This window comes from Rutilus rutilus (assembly GCF_951802725.1).
Source record: "Rutilus rutilus genome assembly, chromosome: 19".
NCBI lineage: Eukaryota > Metazoa > Chordata > Actinopteri > Cypriniformes > Leuciscidae > Rutilus > Rutilus rutilus.
Genome location: NC_140232.1, coordinates 29,036,984 through 29,061,482, shown reverse-complemented (window position 1 = coordinate 29,061,482; position 24,499 = coordinate 29,036,984). Strand labels below are relative to the sequence as shown.

Here is a 24,499-nt window from a genome sequence, read left to right as displayed (position 1 = left end):
ATCTATTTTTGTAGGTTAACGTCAAGAACCAATAATGTCATAGCCAAGCTGTTCACGATCCAATAGATTTTTTACTTTGTTTTCACTCTGATTATGGAAGTTAAATGGATTGCGAATGATGCTTCATATTGTCCAAGTACTCACACTTGCTGGAAGCGCCTCATAGTGTCCAGGATATTGAACTGCTGCCAGCGTTTGGAAAAGTTTATCTTTCCATTAATGAGGTCTGGATTCCCAAGATGCACAAACGTTAAGTCCTGGAGGATGAGACCTCTGCATTTTGTGAAAAAAATAGGGAAGTTATACACAAAATATGACATTTGAATTACAATAAAAATGTGTATCGTTTCTTTAAAGTCAACAATTCTTGTTTTAATGGAATATTGCAGTATTTATTATAAATGATTTATCTGTGCACATCATTATTTAAAAAGAAATTCACGCGTCTCATAATCTTTCATCAAAATAACTTCCTCTCCCTCTTGCAGCGACATATTTACTGTCTCTCATGAGACTGACCAATAGCAAACCACGACCATCCAATGAATTCCTGATGGACAAAATCAAGTTCCGCCCTACATTTTTTCTTGTTTGAGAAGCCATTTTACATGGGCATACATCAAAATAAGCAAAGAAAAGACTATCGCAACTTCCATTTCATGGCAACTTTAAATGCTTAACATGTCCTTACAGATACGGTATGCATGGAGGCTCCACATCCGCCAAAGCTGCTCTGTACGCCCGGAAGGAGGAGGAACTGTCAATTAAAGTGCAATATTCCTCCAAACCCTGTAAAGATAACATAAGGTACTATGACGATCGGCTGAAAACCATAATAAAAGAGGCAGGGATGCATGGATGTGATTTACCTCTGACGTTTGCTTCTGCCATTCCAGTCTTCTGATAGGCGCTGAATCCAACGCTGATAATATTGCCAAGTAGGAGTTGAAGTTATTGAGTTTTCTTAAGTGCTAGAATACAAAGGGACATGGGTTCAAGTTATTTTGTAATAGAAATCAAGCCAATAAATCATTGATTTCAATTTGGAAGAATTTAGTTTAGTTTAGAGGAAGAATTTAAATTAGTTTGTACCTTCATAATTTTGATGAACTTTAGAAGAAGTTTTTCCCGATCCTGGGCTTTCTCCTGCTGTATTATTAAGGACCGAACCCTTAAAAAAGAGAGATAAAAATACATATAATGCACTGTATACTCATTAAAACATCCATACATGTTTTTCTCTCCATCAACATAAGATTTTAGGTAGAAACTTATATTAATCAATCAAGAAATCGTGTACATTTAGGTAAGTGGTCACCATTTATTTTTCACCAATTTTATCGCCTTCACTAGTTTATTTTAAATGGTCCTGCGGTGACCAATACATTTTTAGACAAACAAATATAGACGTATATAATGTAAACAGTGTCTAAATGGGCAGTTCTCGCAGATTAAGCTGTAATATGGACCAAACTTTACGCTGTAAGCCAAAAGACTAGTTTTCTCTTAGGCTACAAACTGTTAGTTGACAATCACATGTACTTACAGGTGTGAGTCTCGAAATGTCCCGTTCACACAGCAACTTACAGTAACGTCTACGGTCTGTATGAATGTACAACGGGAGTCAAGCCCGTACTCTCGTTCCAGTAACCACAGCGACAATGACCAAAGTAATTTTAAAGATGGAGACATCCATAACACTGAAAAGTCTAATCACTTTTGACACGACGAGTTCAATCGAGCCGGGTTCATCCATCAGATATTCACTAATTGACAGCAGTTTTTTTATCTGTGAGCATTTGAGTCGCACTTCGAACACAAAATTGACAGGAGCAGCTCTGGTGGAGAACAGTGTCTGGATCTAAAACCTTCAGATGACGCAGCTAAAATCTCTGTCGCTGTAAGTTACCAAAACCACACGTGAAAACCCGTAACACAGGATAGACACGTGTTTGTGAAGCGCAGAGCAGGTCTCTGCTTCGGTTGTCACTCCTGTAAATAACTGAACTGCGTGCGAACATAACCGGACTCAATCGTATACTTCTGCTGTGTGAACGTGGCCTTAAAACGTTGGATGGTTTTATGCTAGCTTGAGAATCAAAGCATCATACCAGTATGACATGTTGTTGAAGTGCTCTGTAAACTGGGTCAGATTGGGGCTTTTTTCCTCATTCTGTTCCTTTGCCCAAAGTAACACCTCTGGGATCTGCAGACAGACATAAAAAAACGGTGTTGGAAAACTCTCGGTAGGAAGTGTGATGAATGATATTAGAGAAGCTGTACCTCTATCTTATAAAACAGCTCCGCATCAAGGAGAGTCAGCTGGTCTGCGATCTCATGACTACGGAAGTCATGCAGAGTGCCGGGCCTGGTAATAAATAGTCAAAATCGATTAAATTCACTCTATCGATTTTTCAAAGAAACACTGAAAGAACATGATTTAGGGGAGCATTACCTGGCAGCCACACCTCGCGCAGCCAGTGTTTTGAGGGAATTAGTGTACTGCAGCAACTTCTTCTGTTGGACTTTATCTAGGATGTTCTTGCGCAGAACCCGGGCCAGGGTGAGCTCTCCGTTACACAACAGACTGAACACAAGCTCCATGAGCTGCTTCAAGATGTCTTCTGTCAGCTCCACCAAACTGATGACACACAAAAAAGGGTCTTTATGCAAATAATGATTCATAAGCAACAACAACCCTTTCGTAAGTCACTTGCAACATGAAACAGTATTTACTACTAGCTTGTGGGGCACAATATATTTGCAATTTTTTAAACATTTGTGTGTTTATGTTTGCTGAATTTTTGTCAAATGTTTACATAACTTAATCACATTGACCTACAAGTAAATAGTGTGGAGTAACTGCATCAGTGCCTTCAGATATTTATATAATGTGGCCCCTCAATTGTGTTTGTAAAGTGTGTATCTGATGTCCCATAATTGTGTTCCAGCTCACCAAAGCTCGTCCACAACGCGCACCAGCACGAAGAAGGTGTTTTTACTAGATCGTTGTTTGATGATATCAGAGCTGAGAGAAAATCTGGTATATGTGTTCAGAGTTAAGGTTAGTAAGAATAAAAAGGGTAGGAATGCAAAGATTTAAAGATTTACCACCGTCAGAAAGGATATCTATAGCGGAGCTTTTTAATGAGGTCCTCCGGGGTTAGAAATGTTCGGTATGTGGTCAAGAAAGCTTCACAGTATAAAACTCGATCTACAAAAGAGAACATAAGATACATTTATTTAATCATAATTATAGGTCAAGATTTGGGAATGTGAACTAGAGTTAATAAATATGAAAAATACACTACAGTAAAAACAGTAATAGTGTGAATATATTTTTAATGTAATAAATGTAATTTATTCATGTGATGGCAAAGCTGAATTCAGTTTTCAGTGTCACATGATCCTCCAGAAATCATTCTAATATGATGATTTAGTGCTCAAGAAACAGTTCTTATTATGAATTGAAAACGCTTGTGCTGCTCAAAATTATGATGGAAACTGGGATACTTTTTTTTCAAGAATCTTTGATGAATAGAAAGTTTAAAAGAAAATTTTGCATTTAAGGCGAGACACTACAGGTGAATAGGGTAAAATTTTTAACTAGCCGATATCACCATGAAACTTTCCCAGTTGATTACCTTCATTACGATGAGAAAAAAATGTATTACAAGTTTTCTGTAATTTAATGTTTAAATATGAAAATTAGGCTATATCTAATTAAATATGCGCTAATTTGCATATATTTAAAAAAACGAAATCTGAGTATTGGATAAAGCCAGGTTAAAAATTTTTTTTTCATTGTGTTCACATATTAGATGGGAAAAAAATTACAGAGGGATTTATGGATATCTACTTTTGTTATCCTGTAAATCAGAAAATACTGTCAATAGCCTTAAAAAAATTATTTTCGCCATGTTTTTTGGAATAAAATGTTATATAAATCAGGCTAGGAATAATATATTTACAAATCCCTCTGTAAATGTCTTTATAATATAACTAGGTACAAGACTGGAAAGTTTGGTGTATATAGGTGCTACTGACGTGGAGATTTCGGACTTGGAGTATGAGAGAAAAGTCATTTTGAGAAAACGGGCTTTAAAGATTTATCATCAGCCAATGAGATTGCGCATTCAGCCCTTTTACTTTCACGATTGGTTGCTGATAAAAAGGAAATGACCATATTTGGATCCGACAGGATTGTACAGAAGAGAGAGAGCTTCCTAACGGTGCTTCTGATGACAGGGTGCCGGCAGAGATCGTGGAGCAGCACGTTGATTAAGAACGCAAACGTTTGTTGAATTTATGAGAAATCTACAGACGCAAACAGACAAAGTGTAATAAAATAAAGACCTAAATGTGTATTTCGGACTTTTTTTTCACCACAAGTCTGAAAGAAGACATGTTATTGAAGACAAATATCCAAAAATCTCAAAACTGATGTTTTTGCCTGCCGTGTCTCGCCTTAAAATAGAAATCTTTTGTAACATTATAAAAGTCTTTAATGTTACGTTTGATCATTTTAAAGTGTTCAACCTTAATAAAAGCATTAGCTTTTTAAAAAGAAATGACTGACCCCAAACTTTTGAACAGCAATTAAAAAGCTACATTTTGAATCCCCTAGTTTAACATATTTGCTGTTATGTATAAATACATATTGAACACAAAATAACTGACTCCCCCAGATTAAAAGGGATTACTCTTACCTTTGCGATCTGTTTCGGTGGCATGAACTAATAAAATATCGCCTGATCCAGCTCTGACATCAGGGCCGTCATCGTTCTGAGAAATACAGATTAGGATTATGTGGTTTTCAACAAGCAGGTCAAAGTTAGAGCTTTTCATGTAATCATCTCCTAAATGTAACTTCTTGGAGGGATGTGCAAAATAATATTTTCAAAATCTACTAGTCAGTGGCTCAGTGACCAGTTGGACTGGAAGCCCTATATAATTAGGGTCAACTGACCCCAATTTAGAAACATGTTGAGATGTCTGGATGTTTCATTTCAAGGCATGTCCTTGTGTTCAAAGACAAACTGGAACAAGATAAAGCAAGCCAGCTCATTAGAGTCATACATTTCCTGTCTTATGAGTATGAGTAGTCCGCTTATTAACTTATTATCTTATGTATTCTTTCAGGGGAGATGCTCTCTGCAGTAGGTCTGACCTTACAGTGTGAACAACAGTATTTCACATGCACTTCAATGCTGGGGTTCACCACAGCGGCACTGCAGAGGCTTTGAGTCATAGGCAGAGGGCAGCAGAGAGCACACTAATACTCAACTATCATTACAACCAATGTAAATCAAGTTATAAACCTCTAAAACTTGGCATTTCTGTACACATGCAGTAGATGCAACACCTTGTACAAAAGTTTTACCTCTTGCTTTAGTGTTAAGCGAGACACGATCTCTTCATGGTCTATCAGGGAGAGCTCGTCCACCTCTTCTGAGGTCAACTCTGAGTCTACACACTTCTGCTTCCAGCTGTGGATGAGAGGATGGATAGGTAATCAAAAAGTCCAAAACATGGAAGGCAATTGCATTTTCATGGTGCGAGACAAAAACGTCTGAAATTGTTTAAAAAGATGAACAACTAAAGAGAGGATACAAGGTTTCGAGCTGAAGCATTCCTTTAAAGCAAATGAACGTTACCCCTCTCTGTCGGCCGGATCTTTACTGTTTTCTGACTCGGAGTCCTGGAGTGAGTCCTCAGCACCACAAGAAGAGTCCTGGGAATGACGGAAAAAATAATTCAAGGCCTATCACTGCATCCAGACAACGGGGTGAAAAACGAGATATCTTAATAAGATGCAAAATAAAGAGAAGAGCACAAGGTGATAGTTCTGAATTTCACAAAACATTTAACACAAGATTGGGGCATATTGATGACACATTACAATATAGTGAAGTCACTATCACTCAATAACTGTATACACTACTGAATGTTTTTTAATGTCGTATGCTCACCAAGACTGCATTTATTTGATCAAAAATACATTAAAAACACACTCTTATTTTAAAATATTATTACAATGTAAAATAACTGTTGTCTATTTGAAAAGATTCAAAGACATTTTTAAAAATGTAATTTATTCCTGTGATGGTAAAGCTGAATTTTCAGCATTATTACTCCAGTCTTCAGTGTCACATGATCCTTCAGAGATCATTCTAATATGCGGATTTGCTGCTCAAGAAACATTTCTTATATTATTACTACTGTTGAAAGCAGTTGTGCTTCTTAATATTTTTGTGGAAACTGTGATACTTTTTTCAGGATTCTTTGATGAATATACATTTTAAAAGAACAGCATTTATTTGAAATAGACATTTTCTGAAACAATGTAAAATACTTTACTGTCATTTTTGATCAACTTAATGCATCCTTGTTGAACACAAGTATTAATAAAAATTTTTTTACATTACTGACCCAAAACATTTACATTTTACATGTCTTATTTATATTTATATATATATATATATATATATAAAATTACAGACATTTACATTTTACATGTTTTGGGTCAGTAATGTAAAAAAAAAAGATTAATACTTGTATATATACATACATCACAATAAATATTTTTCAAAGTAGCTTTTGCTTTGTTTCTTACTACCCACAGCATGCATGATGTGATTATTAAACATAGTTAGATAAATTAGGTTAGATAAATCATTTGTGCTAAGCTGTTAATTTATAATCAAACACAAATCATAACTGATAACTGAAGAAAATATACTTACAGTATTTGTGACTTTACATCACATTTTTTATTTTTACATATTAGATATGTATATTCTGTAGAAATATCCACATGTGCAAACACCAAAATATTGCACTGCAATTACCTCTTGTTTCACCAATTAATGATTTTTTTTTCATTTTTGGGGGGTGGGTGGGGGTGTTTGTACACAATTCATTTAATTTATTCCCATTTTCAAATGATGTTGAAAATGTGGTGCTAATAGCTTTGGTGTAAAAATGTAAAATGTTTACATATTCTCTGTTTTTTTTTTAAGTCATGCCATAATTCAAGGCCAATGTAAAATTACATATCGCAGAAATGTAATGCTTATGTAATGTAATGTAAAACTCCGCTTTCTGTAACATTGGACGTCCTACTTCGGGATGAATCTGATGATTTGTCTGCTTAAATTGCAGGTTTTATTTTTGAAAAGCACACAATCATCAAATCAACAATTCCTCTTTTCAGTTCTTGATTTCTATCAGAGTAACTCAATTTCCCAACAATGTCTGTATACAAAGTCATCTAAAATCTACTGGCCTTTTTTTTTTTTTTTGCTTCTTTTTTGTCCATACGGCATGCTAAATCCTGCACAGTCACAAAAAGACATTCTCTACATTTAAAATCTAGCAATATAGAGCAGAATTTTGAACCAATTAAACTTTACTGTAGGCAGGGCCACCCAGAACAGTGCGATATTGACAATCATGGCTGGTTAAGACAAACCCAGCTTAACATGCAAGAGATTTCTTGTCTGTTGCTTTTGGACACGTGTCTTGGCAGCAATAGTTAAGCAAAATTTACAATTAACCAGTTGCATGATGCAAAGCCAAGCATTACAGTCACAAACAGCACAAGCGCAGCACGAAGGAACCAGCATGTCGGAACCAGCATGTCGGCTGCAACCGCTGACATGCTGTTACTTACTCCATTGGAGAGAGTCACATCTCCATTGGCTTGGTTGGATGAATACAGATTGACGTATTCACCCTCCCCACCTTCATCATTAGCACTTTCGCTCTACAGGAAAACAAGAGGGAGGACAGCACAAGCATTGGCAGGCGTCAAGGTGAGTAAAGGTGTGGTTTGGAGCTGATGCTCACGAGGCTGAAGAACAGCTGAAATAAACTTTCAGAGGGAGCCACTATTGTTTTGGTGGGCCTGAAATCAAAGGACACTTAGAAGCGAAGCAAGGTACTTGCATGACAGGTGCCTGGAAACTTGGCAAGAGGCTGTGCATTAAAGTGATATTACCATATGAAGTTGAAGACATCAAATGTTCAATATACGAACACATTTATTCATAACCATCACAATAAACAATTCTTCCACCAAATAATATCGTTTATAATCCTAACACTGTCTAAACTGGAAGCAAGCTACATTTATCATGCAATAAAACTCAATTGCTTCCATTATAATCCGCATTGCTGCCTATACTATTATATTATCATAGTGTATTGACGTCAGACTCTTGAGCCGACAGCTTCATCAATTATGATGTGAGCCATCCAGTTTCTGCCACAACAAACTGCAGGCTTCCAGTGTTGAGTCCACTAGAGTAAATATTTTCTCTAACAATTTGGTGTAGATTACAGTTTTATTTAGTTTGTTTTCGTTTAATTCAATTTGATTCCGTTTAATTCAATTTGATTCTGTTTAATTCAATTGGATTCCGTTTAATTCAATTCCATTATTGCAGTAGTTACTCATTATTATGTTTTTGATATAGGCTAGTGAATTTGTATTTTATATATATATATGTATATATATATATATATATATATATATATATATATATATAATACAAAGAAATGGTACACAAAGAACCAGCTATCAACCTTGAAACAGATCACCTATGTTTAGTAGTCACTTCTCCAATAAGAGGTATTGAAAACAGTTCCCTGTCATTCAGTAGAGGATCCAGCTCAGCAGACAACATCATAACAGGCAACTCAGTCACCTAACAGCTGGAAACCCAACGGGTCCCTGCGGGATGATGCGTGTTTAACCTCAGCTTTTCCGCAGGTCACAGTTGCAGGACCCCCGTGTGGTACATGCCTTTGACTCTTTCGATCTTTAGATCACCGCCACTGAAGACTAGAGGCGTGGGGGAAATCACTGAACCCTAACGAGGCAGTGCCACCATTAATTGAGGCTGTGAACTATTCATTGCCTACAGGCTACAGCACCTGTGATTCATGTAAGCTATTATGAACATGTTTCCTCTTGTAGCCGCAGGCACACACGCCTACACAGAGTCAATAATTAGAAAATCAGCAGTGTTTGCATGTTTGTGCTACTTCTCAGCATGTGAAGATGAATTGAAAAAAGACAGAATCACAACTGCAGTGCTTGCAAGGAATAGAATTGAACCTCTACAATTGGTTCCCAAAACCTAAACTTACCAAAAACATCAACACTAGTCTTTTGCTGCATTGCAAGCATTGCTGTTTCTTTGATATTAACCCTTAAACAGGCAAGAGTAGAAAATGATAAGCAAAAAATAATTTCATGTAATTTATTATATCATCTGGACTTAAGTAAAACATATCCAAAAGAATTTTTGAAATATTTTATATATTTTGGATTTTATGAGTTGTGACTCCCAGGTCACGTTGCCTGTTTAGGGTATAAAAAAAGGACCAAATCTATAACTGTAACTGCCATTGCATGTTTAAAACAATTATACCCTATACTTCTCCTGATCTAATGTTGACAAATTATATATCATTCGAAAGCTTACGAACTCAAGATTCAGCCTGTGAAAACTGTTTTGAAATCGGACCCTGCCTTGCCATAAAAATGGTACTTTAACCCCTTAACTGTCACCCCCTTTTTGAGAATGGACATTAAAATGCACTATTCAAACTTAAATGGTTGTAATTCAAGAATGCTTTTGGGTATAGACCTAAGTTTGGTCTTGTTTTAAAGAAAACACTCTGCAGATTATTGCTGAAGTGAAAGCACTTAAAAAAATGAAAGTATGAAAAAGTTATGGAAGTTTAAATTTACAGTAAATCAAATATACTGTACTTAATATTCTTTTATATAAAATATCTATTTTACAAAATATGTTTTACTCTAAAATTAATATAAAATCAAAGCCATATATCTAACCATGTTTTGTTCCAAATTTGAAGTTGATATCACAAAACTTGAAGTTCCCATGAGATTCTGTTTAGGCGTAATACCAGAAATAGCCACCGGGTGACATACATTCCATTGAATTTAATTGTATGCATTCTGCTGTAACAAATTAATACATTTCTGTCCAAATATCACTTCTGTCACAAAATATCAAACCTTGAGACTCAGACCTTTCTGACAATATTTTGTCAAGATTAGAAAAGGTTTTGATCACAAATTATGAAACATGATTACGCCCAAAAGGGCTGGAGCCAGAGAAAAGAATTTAGACTACCGTTTCTATGGTAACGCATTGTCCAATTTCAAAGCGGTTTTCACAGGATGAATTCTGAGTTTGTAAGCTTTCAAATGATACCTAATTTATGATAACTACTCAAATATGTGATGTAATAAAAAAGGTGATAAAAAGATAATATTATATTTTAGAGTATAATATATATATATATATATGTTATGCTTTTTAGAGGATAATATTATTTTATCATTTTTATTGACAAATACTAGATTATATGTTTTATTAAGAACTTTTAGCATGAAAACCAAAGTTTCAATTATTAAAAGTGTGTGCGTCGACTTTTTGTGACAAACGCCATAACTCCTGTTACGATGTAGATTTTTTGAGGTGCCCTCTTGTCATAAATTCATCTATTACTGTTCCTACATAATTTGTAACAAAAAACAGAGCTAGAATATCTATTTAGGAGTCTTAGACCTTTCCAACGATATATAGTTTGTCATGATTAGATTAGGATTTAATTGTAATATAGTGAATTAAAAACTCAAAATACACAGATAGTCAAAATTAGAGTTAATCCCTTTTTTATACCCTAAACAGGCAACGTGACTCAGGAGTCACATATATTTCAAAACGTGCTAAATAACAACATGAACAACATATTAATTTTTTTTCTTCTTCAGCACTTTAAGACAATGTTCACAATTAATGTTAGCAGTATTATTATTATTTTTCCAGAAGAAAAGTAAGTTTAATATATATTTACTTTCCTCAAAATCTGAATGTCCTGCACCACCGGTAGCCATGTTGGATTTAGGTCAGGCTGACTAATTTATCACAAAAAACTTGAAGCAAATCATGTGACCAGCATATTCAAGACAGACCAGGCTGTGATAAATGATAAAAGGATTTGATGAAAAAATCGTTCTTAGGCCCCAAAAAAGACAATAAAAACTATGTGACTCGTGAGTCACGTTGCCTGTTTTAGGGTTAAGAAGATATGAAAGACTTTATTAGTTACAAAAAGACAAGGAAAACATGTTAGAGGCCAGCGAAAGGCAGCCGGGACTCACCGTAGTGACAGGCAGGGAGCCCTGGCGGTTCAGAGAGGAGTTAGATGCGGAAAGGCTGAGAGCGGTTTCTGTCTCACCAGGGCCAGGCCCGGATGCACACTGCTGCAGCTGACATGACAGAGAGGAGGAAGAGGAGGAGGAAGGAGACGCAGAGTGTGAGGAAGCCTAAGAGGGAAGAGAAGAGTGGAGGAAGGAAGAGAAAAAAGGCCAGAGATTCATGCACAGTGTAGATTTCTGAGCAGATGTGAGCTGAATGGAAAAATAGACCTTAGTAAAGAGTAGAAATGTGACGCAAGAAATATTAAATGTGACCAAATGAAACATTTTAAAACATGGTTTGTGAAAATTAGACGTGACCTAAGACCTTAAAGTCCTATCTGGAAGCTATTTTCATCTACTCAGACTAAAAGTCTACTGTGCAGCAGGAAAGAGCAGCGTTATGTGAAATAATTGACTTGTGAATGTGTAAAATATTGAGAGACAAAGGTTTCTACTTTCTGCCTGGTAACTGCTTGTGCTTGCTAATCAGAGTGTGGGAACAAAAACAGGAAATTACTAAGACTAAAAGCACAAATAAATGGCTAAACTTGTGCATAATATAGCTACTAGCACTTAAGGTTACTTTATACCTGAGCTCAAAGCTCTAAGCAACACACCTTGGTGAATCCTTCTGCTCAGTCACGTGGAATGAGAGAAAAAACAGTGGAAACCGAGTCAAATGAAATGAGGTAGATGGGTTAGCAAGACAAGAATGAGAACAAAAGCAAGAATAGCACAAAACATTAAAACAGTTGTTTTCCTTACTTTAAAAGGCAATTTGGAAGCCATGAAAATCATGTACTAATATATATATATATATATATATAAAATTTGACCACATTTATAACCATGTAACTATTTTTTTCTCCCTTGCAGCGCACTTATAAACGTATAATACAAGTACAATATAATATCATATAAACTTGATAAAAAAATATTTTTGCAACAAAACATGTCCATTCTGTAACCCTTGAATTTAACAACTTTTTCTGTTGTACCTTCAAGACTTCTATGTAAATTCCCTCTTTACATGTGAAAGTAGATACAGTGTCTCGCTGCCTCTTTCAAGTTTTCAAATCTTCTGGTAGGTCCTGTACACATTTGATAATTTTTGACATAAAAACGTCCCATCCTTCAAAAACAGCCTCTTTATAAAACTGCATTACACCATCAAAAAACAAAACAAGTTTCTGTTCTGAAATGGGTCACAAAAATGACCAGGGACCTTGTTAAAAATAAACTTCAGTCGATTGTTTCTAACGTTTGAACGCAAAAAAAAAAAAAAAAAAAAAGAGCATGCAGGTGCTACACACAGCCAGGAACAGTGCAAGATTTGAAGGAAGTTACCACATTTGAGTTGTTCCTCTCAGGCTTCGGCTGAATAAACATCAGACATGTTCACGCAACACACAATGAGGAAATAGATGACGCTGATCGCCTTAGGCAACGCTTGAACTTCACTTAGACCAACAGAGAATGAATACACTTGAATACTGTGCCATAAGCAACTTAATACAAGTAACACTCTGACGCTTTGGGAAACATAATACCGCTACCACGGTGACTGTCAGTAGGAAGGAAAACATTGCATGAACATCTAGGGAGGGTGAGAATGAGACAGACAGAAAGTGTGTACAGCATGTGTGGGCAGTGATCTAGCTCTCACCAGTTGTCTCTGTTTGGGTGGCAGCGCTGGTGGAGGGAGGGTCTCGTCACTGCTGCTGAACGAGTCGCTGAGGCCATACACTTCCTGAAAGCGCTTCCTATTGCGCTGCTCATAAATGCTTTCGCTCTGAGGCGTCTGGTAGAAAACGGAAGGCAGCGGCTCGGAATAGTCCTCCATAAACTGCATGTACTTGAGGACTGCGGGTAGACGGGGCAAAAAGCACATGGGTTACATTAACACGCAGGCCCGGCAGGTGCTTAACGCAAGCACATGCAATTAAAAGGGCAAGGGTTAGGATGCCAAGAGGCTCTGAGATTGTGAGAAGCTGAGAGAGTGTGACACTTCACACTTTACTTCACGAGTCATTCATGGTGTGCGTTCAGCATTCTACTCTGTTTATTCTGAAGTTAATCGGATATGGCCATATTGTACGCGTTATATAAATGAATACTGATGATTATCAATATTCTGATAACTAGAATGAACCTGGATAAAACCTGGTAGGCATATGCATGTATTAATCAAAATGAAATGAAGTCTTAAAATAAGACTCAGCCTATTATAATGATTTCTGAAGGATCATGTGACACTGAAAGACTGGAGCAATGATGCTGAAACTTCAGCTTTGCCATTACAGGATGAAATAAAATTTTAAACACATTCATTCACATAGAAAACTGTTTTTTAAAATTGTATTAATATCTCACAACATTACTGTTTTTACTGTATTTTTGATTAAATAAATGCAACCATGTTGAGCATAAGAGACTTGTTGTAAAACATTAATAAATCTTACTGACCACAAACATTTGAAAGGTAGTGTATGTAATAAACTATATAAATTATTTATTTAAAGTATTTGATTAATTGTAATATTACTATACTAAAGCTATACTAGTTAAATTTTTTTACATATATTTATTTATACTTTTTATTTATTTAATATGTTTAAATAAAATGCAGATGGACAAAAGCATCTTGGCAAATATTGTTAAATACATAGTAGGTGCATGTCCTACGTGGAATATGACAGTTACTAAAAGGCTTAAACACAAATTGGACATAAACAGTCTTTGATGTAGTTTAAATCAATTTTAAAAGAGAAAAATTCAATCCTTTGTGTGGACTCACATAAACTCTTGTGTCAAGCCACGCGGTTCATGCGTGGATTATGACATGATCCAAAAACCCCTCCCCTCCAAACAAGAGTCTTTTAGCAAGAGCTCATTTCCTGCCGGCTTGGGTGAGGCCTTGAACTGTTGTATTGAGCCAGAGATTTCTTCAACAAAGGCATTATTCCATCTGACCTCAAACTAAAGGTGACATCACTGTTTCCCAACCCCAACCCAACACTGAGGGGCTTTACAGAGAAAAACGAGTGAAAAACTGGCTTTGCCATACTGCGTCATGCATTGCACACATTACACAAGGAATTAGTGACCTGTGAAAACGGCTTAGTTTGAAGAAAAACAGAAAAGCCAGGGCTTAAACTACTTGTTTGGTCGTAGTACTTGAAAATGTTGTTTTAAAGTCGGCATGAAAAGAAAAATCACGCTATTTTCTAAATCCATGCAACTAATCTTAATGTGATTGATTCAACTGTGCATATGGTTCATCTTTTCAGTTTCTTTACCTAAAAATCTCTTTTTTAGCTGATGTATGCCAGACTTCACCAATCAATTTGTCCATAAACCCCGCCCCCTTCTTACAACTACCTGCCAGCTTGCATTCATATCCGCCTCCATCCAATCAACAACTGATAGATAGGACTTTGTTTTTTTACAATAATCCGCTTCACTTGGATGTACATCACAACACTGAACAAAAGATCTATCTTGACTTTGAAATTTTCATACTACTTGGAATAAAATACTACAAAAGATAATTGCGAATTTTAAAATCACACAATTCTGACTTTATAACTAGCAATTGCGAGAAAATAATCAGAATAGTGAGATATAAACTCGCAATTGAGTAAAAAAATGATGCAATTCGCTTTTTATTCAGTAGCGGAAACAAGCTTCCATATGAAAAAGCGCTTTGACAAATGTTTCTGTTTTTTATTATTATTATTATTATTAATATTTTCACTGAGGGGAATTAAGGTTCATTTTTAGGTTTCCTTTAAAACATTTCTTTTGGTCTTATCCAGCACCTTCAGAAATTTGTTTTCCACCTCAATCAAATTAAATATTTTATGTGCCAGATTAGTTTATACATATTTTAAATGAGGTTCACAATTTATGCAACCTTTTTGCTACAATTAAGAACATTTTTAGCTGTTTTTGCCTTTGTTTTGGACCGGACAATCTAGAGAATTGTCAGGAAGCAAAGAGAAGGGGATGTGATTGGTAAAGGACCAAAATACCAGACGCATCTGCGCTACATGTTAGAGCGGTTCCACAACCCAGTGATTTGCTACCCTCCCCAACAGCACATCTGAATTCCTCATACTCACTATGCCGACTCTTCTTCTCCGGCAGGGGTGGAGGGCTCTGAGGGATCTGTGTGTTCTCAGCGGGGCCGAAGTTTCCCATGAATTCTCCAGGGTTCGAGGGTACCATCGAAGCGAAGAGGGGGAAGGGAGGGGTTTGCATTTCCTCATCTGGAACATTGTCATATTGAGAGTACAGTCGTTCCACCTGAGGCTGAGGGGGTCGTCGTTCCTTCTTCGGGAGAGCGGGTGGTATCGACTGAAACTGAACAGGGGAGGAGGATGATTCGTGGTGAGACTCGGGGAGCGGGCTCAGGCAACCCCCTGTGTGTGCAGGAGGGATCTGGTCAATGCTAGACAGGTCCTGATGCAAGAAGTCATAGTCAGGGTCGTAGCTCTCTGCTGTGTCTAAGTAAGCAAGGGGACAAGATAAAACTGCATCAGTGTATTTAAACCACTCGAGGTGTGTAGCCTGACAGGCTACTGTTTCAAAGTAGCTTTCCCAATCATGATTTAAACACTCACCTAGAGTCTCACAGCTGGTGTTACGAGAGCACTGACCACTGTCCTGCTCCAAAGAGGACAGCTGTTCATCTGACCTGCTCAATATGCCGATGCTGCCACATGGGGACAGTCGTGGCGATTCCCCTCCATAGGAGTGACTACCTCCTGAAAAACGCCTTTGTAAGGCATCTGCCTCATGTTCCTTTAGGTGAAAATAAGAATAGTTAACCTCAAGATATAGTCAAACATTAAATATTCCTGACTGAATTTTCATTCATTTAATCAGAGTTATATTATTCATTTAAACAGATTATTAGGGCAAGTAAATGACAAATTTAAATTTTTGGGTAGGAAGTCATCCAAATTACTGACAACCAAGTGACCTTTCATTTCATTGCATTGATTTTCTATTAGATTTGAAATTTTTCAAAAACAAAAAAAACTAAAGTGAAAAACTACAATTAAATAGAAAAAAATAAATAAAAAATATATATTTTCATTATAATTGTTTTTTTTTAAAATGTTTTTAAATTTTATTACAAAACTTCAGATTAATTCTGGTTACTAAAGAACAAATTTGGGACACTTTCATTTAAGGTTCATAAGTAGGTTAGAGCACCAAGGGAACACCAAAATCTCACCTGTCGAAAGATACCAATAGGAAGACTTGATCCACTTGTGGTACGACTCATTGGCGCAACCACAGCAATCCTCGTGGGAGACGGTGCCGACTGACGCTTCTTTGGGGGGAGAGCCGGTGGACTGCAAAGGGAGGGTTTGTTTAACCAATGCTAGTGTCAAACAGATTAACTATAGTCATATTGAAAAGTTTCAAACAAGCTGTCAATCAAGAAACCTACAGACACATTCTGGGCTAAGAAAGTCTGCAACCAATCCCAAGCAACCAGGAACATTTTTGCAAAGCAACAGTGGAATCCAGCTCTGGAACCACAAACCACAAATTTATAAATCAGCCATTCAGTCAGTCTGGTTAGTTGCTCTGTCGCCCCAAAACAGCTGCTAACAGTGATGTCATACAGAAGAGCAACTAGCAGAAGAACTGACTCATAGTGAATGTAGAGCATGTCTGGCTGACATTTACAAATAGCGATTATCTGCTGATTAACCAGTCTTAACATGCCAGGTCAGACAGATTTTATTCAAGTATTAAATTGTTTCACCAGACGAGAGGCTTGAAAGGGGATTAAATAACGTTCTCGCTATGAAAGGAAACTATAAAACACCTTGAAGATCTGTCGTAGTCCTAACATGGTCATTTATTTTAACAGTCTGACTGATGTAAACTAACACAGGGCTGCTGGTAAAGGGATGAGACACCTCGGCTGGGAGCCGAGTGACTGTTGGCCATGAAAGCATCTACATGCCATTTGAGTGAGCTAACTGTGCTTCTGGGATATTAGGGCTGCAACGAAAACTGAAAACACACAATAGCGAATTTCATTATTAATCAGGTTGTTGAACTATGCATGAACAACTTCATCAGAGACGTTGCTTGCAGTCATGAAAGAATAAGGTTTCATTTGTTAATATTAGCTATCTACATTAGTAAATAATCAACTAACAATGAACAAAACTTCTACAGCATTTAATATTTGTCTACATAATATCAAAACTCCAGTAGTCAATACCAATTCTACCAATTTCAATACCACAGTGGTATTCGATAGCTACTAATATGCTAGTGAACACAATTTTCTTTAAGTTATTAAAGTTGTTATTAAACATTAATATAAATATTATCAAATTAAATGAATGACATGGTATTTCTCAATGAAGTAAACATTGCATCTAGATTTCCCATTAATTATTCAAGTGAACAAACTATAGCAGAGAGTAGCCATTTTATTTGCTGTCTTATTAACATTAAAGGGTAAGTTCAGCCATAAATGAAAATTATGTCATTAATTACTCACCCTCATTTCGTTCCAAACCAGTAAGAATTTCATTTATCTTCTGAACACAAATGAAGATATTTTAAATGAAATCTGAGAGCTTTCCTCCATTGGCAGCCTATGCAACTACCACTTTCAAGGCCCAGAAAGGTAGTAAAGACATCATAAAAGTAATCCAGAGTCACATGGATTACTTTAATGTAGAGCTGCACGATTAATCGTTAAAAGATCGTGATCTCGATTCAACCCCCCACGCGATCTTAATCCTGCATTTCTACGATTCTGCCAATGATATTCATCGAGATAACGCTCTAGGGGTGGAACGGATCGCACTAGATTCGGTTCGGCACGCATGTGATTCGCGGATTAACTGCTTAATTTAATCATCACAGTAATGGTTAAACAAGAGTGAAAGAGTGAAAGTTTATAATTTGGATGTGTATTGTCTTGCCAATTTAGAGAGAGAGAGAGGCGTGCGTCAGACAGCGCTCGAATGCCGAATTGATTCCTCTTTCACGTTTCCTTGCCCTTGAACGGACACATAAACACAAAATTGTCAAAACACCGGTCTAAATGACCGTCTCGACAAGTATTCTCTCGTTTATGTCATATGTGAACAGCTGAGAAAGAAACGGATGTTTGTCAGTTTTTTCGGTCTGTGCAGTCGGTCTTAAAGTGACAGCACACACCTAATATTATATATATATACTGTTTTCTGTGTCATTGATATAAATAAAACAATAAAATACAGCTTTAACAAAGATTAAACTATATTTAATTTATACAGTGAACAAATAGTTATTTTACATTTAGGCTTAATTATTCATTTCTGTACCTGAATACTACGGTTAGACTTTGTAAACTTTGTTATTTAGTATTCATCTCTGCTTGTAATTTGTGTATTTGTTCTTATTTTATTACTGACTGTTCACTTGTTTTAAATAATGTGTGAACTTTATCAGTTAGGCTAGTAGTTTTTAATGTAGTAGCTATCGAAAAACTTCAAGTGAGATTTAAGTAGGCCTAATAAATGAAAAGCAAAGTTATTATAAAACTTATCTCAATTAAAAACGTATCTTAAACTACAGTATGAGATGGTTAAAAACAAAACTGCTCAATCACAAAGTACCAGCGGCCAGACGAAACAAACGTCTATAAAAGGAACGCTATTCAAAGCAAAAATGTTGATAGGCTAGTGTTTCTTGCTAAGAATCTTTAATAGGTCTAGCCTGGCATAATACTTTTGAATGTTGTCAATGTTTAATTGTCATTTTTTATTTATTTAAATATCACATTCTTTTTATTTACTGCATTTATTTAAATTGGACTGAAGCAAGAGTATCATGTCTTATTTTGTTTCTATCTTGTTTGGTAACTAATGTTCAGGATTTGTAGATCTTTAAAATAATAAAGCTTTTCAGAATCTTGATCTTTATTCTTATATCTTTATTAAGTGATTTTCATTTTAGCCAGAATTGTGCGGCTCTACTTTAATGTCTTTACTACCTTTCTGGGGCTTGAAAGAGGTAACTAAAGCCGCTTTCCGACCGGAGGAACCTTTTCACAGTTCCTAGAACTTTTGGCTAAAGTACCCGTATGTTCCTCCGGTGTGAACACGCCGACTAGGAACGACTTTAGTTCTAGGAACTCCATTTGGAGGAACTAATTTAGCTCCTACTTCATGATTATGTATTTCTGCTCAGCTAGCAACACTGGACATCAACCACAGGGCATAGGCTAATAACTTTTTTTTCATATACTGTGTACTTTCTATAACAATTCTATCTAATAACATGTTAAACAGTACTGTTAGACAGATCGCTAACTAATGAACACAGAGAATGCGAGCATTGTTTGCTCTGGCGTTCTCAGCGTCGTCAAAATAAAGGTCCGTCGCGCCGTCAAAATAAAAGTCGCCGTGCTTGCGTCACTCCCTTACCCCTCCTACCAGTTCCTATGGCCACTTGGCCAGTGCGAACGCAAACAGCAAAACCGAGTTTGGGGGAGAGTAGGTCATAGAACTGTTTAGAAGTGGACAGTTCCTATAACTAAGTTCCTGTAACTACTTGGTCGGAAAGCAGCTTAACCCTTTAACAATTACAATTTTATGGGGGAAAAAAGTATGAACATTCTGCTAAACATTTGCTTTTGGACCACAGCAGAGAGAAGGTAATAAAGGTTTGGAACATTGGCATGAGAATGTGTGAATTAACCCTTTTAAATACCAAGCTGACTTTAAATTATAGACAAAAAACACCAGGCTGCTCAGTGAACAGACCAGTTGGTAGGCTAAACTTGGCATATCCAACAAAAAGCTCATCTATCGGAGACACAGACTTGTTGGAAAGCTGGAAACCCGCCATAAAGATGGAAATGCCAGCAAATAATTCAGAGTACAAAGCGAACTCTCTTTATTGCCAGCAGCACAACTTAATCCTCTACTGTCTAGACTTGGTATCAGAATATCCCTTCTAGCACACTCTCTTTCTTGTCTCTTTCAGTCGACAGAGGAGAGCTGACACTGTTAAGAACATTTCTCAGAAAACAGCCCATATGTCAATGACTCTCTGCTAGAGGAAGCCGAGGCTTTAATGCTGCACCCTACAAAGACCTGAATTCTCAAGAATAGCACTATTTATATCTCTCTTTCACACCTTTTCTTTCAAGCTTCCCGCAAACCGTGATGGGCCTGTGCAATCATCTGTAGCTAAACCCAGCGCTTAAAACATACACGACATGCTGTTGCAAACCACATCACCTGTGGTATCTAGATGTTTACAGCATGTAATCCAGATAAGATGGCACGTTATGATAACACAGCCCATTTCACATTTCCTCTTATAAGCTGCTCACCTTGTGCAGTACCAGCTTTCATATAATCACACTTATTTCAATGTTTGTTTCAATCCATGAAACTTTAGCTCTATCATAGAGCACACAATAGAGAAAATACCTTTTCTGTTGTATTTTCTATTCATTTTCAACAGGGTTTGCAATTTTTCAATCCTAAAATTTGGGAACTCCGTTCAAAACCGAGATGTGTGATGTTATGATATTCTAATGATACATTTTAAATAACATTTTTGTTAAATGTAAAAACAAAAAATACATTTTAATTTAATTTCTATTTCTATTTTAAACATAAAAAAATAAAATAATTTTATTATAAATTTAAAACAAAATGTGTAACAAGGTTTCATATTTTGCTCAGTAAGTTTAGTAGAAGCCAGCTAGTTTAGGGCAGAATGTTGGTTGGATGTCATTGGTTGTGATAAACCAATGATTGAATACAATTAACCAGTATCACAGACAGAACACCCATACTATCTGCAAGTTCAACTTTTTTTAATTTAAGAATTTATATGACAATTCTTGACAAAAAAAGTTTAACTTGCAGACAGTACTGGTGTTCTGTCTGTGATACTGGTTAATTGTTCATTTTACCAACAAGTCGAGACCCGTATTGTGTTTTGACCCATATATATACATATACATTGAGGAGAACAAGTATTTGATACACTGCCGATTTTGCTACTTACATAGCATGTAGAGGTCTGTCATTTTTATCATAGGTACACTTCAACTGTGAGAGTGTTCAACTGAATCTAAAACAAAAATCCAGAAAATCACATTGTATGATTTTTATTGACATAAGTATTTGATCACCTACCAACCAGTAAGAATTCCGGCTCTCACAAACCTGTTAGTTTTTCTTTAAGAAGCCCTCCTGTTCTCCACTCATTACCTGTATTAACTGCACCTGTTTGAACTTGTTACTTGTATAAAAGACACCTGTCCACACACTCAATCAAACAGACTCCAACCTCTCCACAATGGCCAAGACCAGAGAGCTGTGTAAGGACATCAGGGATAAAATTGTAGACCTGCACAAGGCTGGGATGGGCTACAGGACAATAGGCAAGCAGCTTGGTGAGAAGGCAACAACTGTTGCCGCAATTATTAGAAAATGGAAGAAGTTCAAGATGACGGTCAATCTCCCTCGGTCTGGGGCACCATGCAAGATCTCACCTCGTGGGGCATCAATGATCATGAGGAAGGTGAGGGATCAGCCCAGAACTACACGGCAGGACCTGGTCAATGACCTGAAGAGAGCTGGGACCACAGTCTCAAAGAAAACCATTAGTAACACACTACGCCGTCCAGGCCCGTCTGAAGTTTGCCAATGACCATCTGGATGATCCAGAGGAGGAATGGGAGAAGGTCATGTGGACAAAAATAGAGCTTTTTGGTCTAAAGTCCACTTGCCGTGTTTGGAGGAAGAAGAAGGATGAGTACAACCCCAAGAACACCATCCCAACCGTGAAGCATGGAGGTGGAAACATTATTCTTTGGGGATGCTTTTCTGCAAAGGTGACAGGACGACTGCACCGTATTGAGGAGAGGATGGATGGGGCCATGTATCGGGAGATCTTTGGCCAACAACCTCCTTCCCTCAGTAAGAGCATTGAAGATGGGTCGTGGCTGGGTCTTCCAGCATGACAACGACCCGAAACACACAGCCAGGGCAGCTAAGGAGTGGCTCCGTAAGAAGCATTTCAAGGTCCTGGAGTGGCCTAGCCAGTCTCCAGACCTGAACCCAGTAGAAAATCTTTGGAGGGAGCTGAAAGTCCGTATTGCCCAGCGACAGCCCCGAAACCTGAAGGATCTGGAAAAGGTTTGTATGGAGGAGTGGGCCAAAATCCCTGCTGCAGTGTCTGCAAACCTGGTCAAGAACTACAGGAAACGTATGATCTCTGTAATTTGCAAAAAAAGGTTTCTGTACCAAATATTAAGTTCTGCTTTTCTGATGTATCAAATACTTATGTCATGCAATAAAATGCAAATTAATTACTTAAAAATCATACAATGTGATTTTCTGGATTTTTGTTTTAGATTCCGTCACTCACAGTTGAAGAGTACCTATGATAAAAATTACAGACTTCTACATGCTTTGTAAGTGGGAAAACCTGCAAAATCTGCAGTGTATCAAATACTTGTTCTCCCCACTGTATATATATATAATCTCAGTGGTAATAATGATATTATTAATAATAACATATTCAATGCTTTTAACAGCACAACTGAAAACACAAGAATTGTGTCTTTATTGCTTAAAAAAATTAACCATATTTGTGGAAAGTGCCGGACACATAACTGAACGCATTTCTCAGGCCACGAAGATTAAGGTTTGACTAAGCAAAGCTTTCATACCAATGTTCAGGCACTTTGAGTCCAGGTAGAGGGGGTTTAGGAGGGGCCATCTCCTCATCAGGGACATCATTTGGGGTCTCTGTGGCCTCAGCTGGGGTAGGGGTCTCATTCAAGACGGTTTCCTTCGACTCAGTGATGGGAGCCTCTGGAACACTGCCATAATAAAGTGGTAAAAAACGAATGACATATTTCAACATCAGCCACCTCACTTTTAAAGAATTTCATAAGGCATGTTCTTTCACAAAAAGCTCTTCATTTACCGCTTTGGACTAGTGACAGGAGGCAGGGTTTTGACGGGTGTCGTAGGGGAGGGGTGCTCCTGCTTCTCAATGGCGACTTTAACCAGCTCCTACAGGAAACCACAGGCAAAGTCATCTTTACACACAATACTATCAACTAAGAACAAAACCCATGGCTAAATACAGCTGGAATATGGGTGGAGAATAGATGGTCATGTCAACAGACTGCAAAACAAGCCCTGACAGAGTTCTATTGAGCATTAATACCTTCACACCATCCAGCACTGCTTTGATCACAGTGGTGACAGTTGCAACTACTTCTTTATCTTCCAAATTCACCCCTTCCAGCATCACTTGGTCCGACCAGCGAATGAGGTTTGCAAGACTTTGATAGAGTCGACTGAGACAGGAGGACACTCTTGAACTGCAGACGGATGGAGGGGGAAGTAAAATCAATATTAATATGTATGACTGTAGAAAAAGCATGTTTTTTTAAAAGCTGAACAATAAACTATTCCTCTCAAGATGCTTAAACCATTTTTACCTGCTCAGTATCTTGCCATCAAATTGTACCAAGCTCATGATGGCCTCCAAAACTTTGCTAGCAGAACCAGGAAGCATTTCCAAGACCTTCTTGTCCACCACCATCTTGTCGATGATAGTCTTGAAATACCGCAAGGCGCTAACCACTTCTTTCTCATGCTCCTCTAATCGACTCAGACTCTAAATGTGGAAAAGAATGTCGACAAAACCATCAATGTGCTTATTTGCTTTCAGAAAAAAAGCTTTGTTTATATAGTGAACATCCAGAAAGACACTATGACGATAGTAACTTTACTTCGTACCTTGGTCACAGTCTTTTCTGGGGACTTCACCGGTTGCTCTGGTGGTGGTTTGGACTTTTTGTTTGATGGCGTCCTCTTGATTTTGGGAGAATGGAATTTGTCCTTTAGTTTCATTGTAAAGGATGTCAAGTGGGAACGCTGGGATTCTGAAGGAAAACAAAACCATTATTATGAGGAAAATTAGTGTATTTCCTCATGGTTATTAAAATATAAACCATTTTTTTTGTAAAAATGTAATAAATATATATTGTTTCACACCTTTATCATAATATAAAGTGACATTTCACGCTCACGATGTCGCCCAGACAAAAGCAGTGTTATTATAGTATTATGTTATAATATTATAGAATATAATTATATAATATTACATTATAATATATTAATATTTTGACTTAGCTTTTACCTTTTAATTTTACTTAAGTTTTAGTCATTCTGTTATGTG

General features: G+C 37.0%; 1 protein-coding gene across 3 annotated transcripts in view; it reads right to left on the bottom strand.

Annotated features, from left to right (window-relative positions):
- Window positions 1-24,499, bottom strand: part of rapgef1a (Rap guanine nucleotide exchange factor (GEF) 1a) — a 30,618-nt gene that overhangs the window by 1,896 nt on the left and 4,223 nt on the right. Inside the window, exons 2-24 of one of the 3 annotated variants that reach the window (XM_084389119.1) lie at window positions 24,058-24,203; window positions 23,757-23,935; window positions 23,480-23,636; window positions 23,234-23,322; window positions 22,974-23,126; window positions 16,491-16,611; window positions 15,871-16,051; window positions 15,370-15,753; window positions 12,912-13,108; window positions 11,207-11,371; window positions 7,676-7,768; window positions 5,658-5,734; window positions 5,384-5,489; window positions 4,710-4,785; window positions 3,130-3,214; window positions 2,957-3,049; window positions 2,456-2,641; window positions 2,284-2,368; window positions 2,112-2,206; window positions 1,093-1,171; window positions 870-971; window positions 692-789; window positions 145-273 (exon numbers count right to left, since the gene is read on the bottom strand). In XM_084389119.1, the coding sequence (XP_084245245.1) occupies window positions 145-273; window positions 692-789; window positions 870-971; window positions 1,093-1,171; window positions 2,112-2,206; window positions 2,284-2,368; window positions 2,456-2,641; window positions 2,957-3,049; window positions 3,130-3,214; window positions 4,710-4,785; window positions 5,384-5,489; window positions 5,658-5,734; window positions 7,676-7,768; window positions 11,207-11,371; window positions 12,912-13,108; window positions 15,370-15,753; window positions 15,871-16,051; window positions 16,491-16,611; window positions 22,974-23,126; window positions 23,234-23,322; window positions 23,480-23,636; window positions 23,757-23,935; window positions 24,058-24,203 (3,076 nt within the window). The remainder of the gene's footprint in view (window positions 1-144; window positions 274-691; window positions 790-869; window positions 972-1,092; window positions 1,172-2,111; window positions 2,207-2,283; window positions 2,369-2,455; window positions 2,642-2,956; window positions 3,050-3,129; window positions 3,215-4,709; window positions 4,786-5,383; window positions 5,490-5,657; window positions 5,735-7,675; window positions 7,769-11,206; window positions 11,372-12,911; window positions 13,109-15,369; window positions 15,754-15,870; window positions 16,052-16,490; window positions 16,612-22,973; window positions 23,127-23,233; window positions 23,323-23,479; window positions 23,637-23,756; window positions 23,936-24,057; window positions 24,204-24,499) is intronic. The other 2 variants (XM_084389120.1, XM_084389121.1) reach the window with 2 other exon arrangements.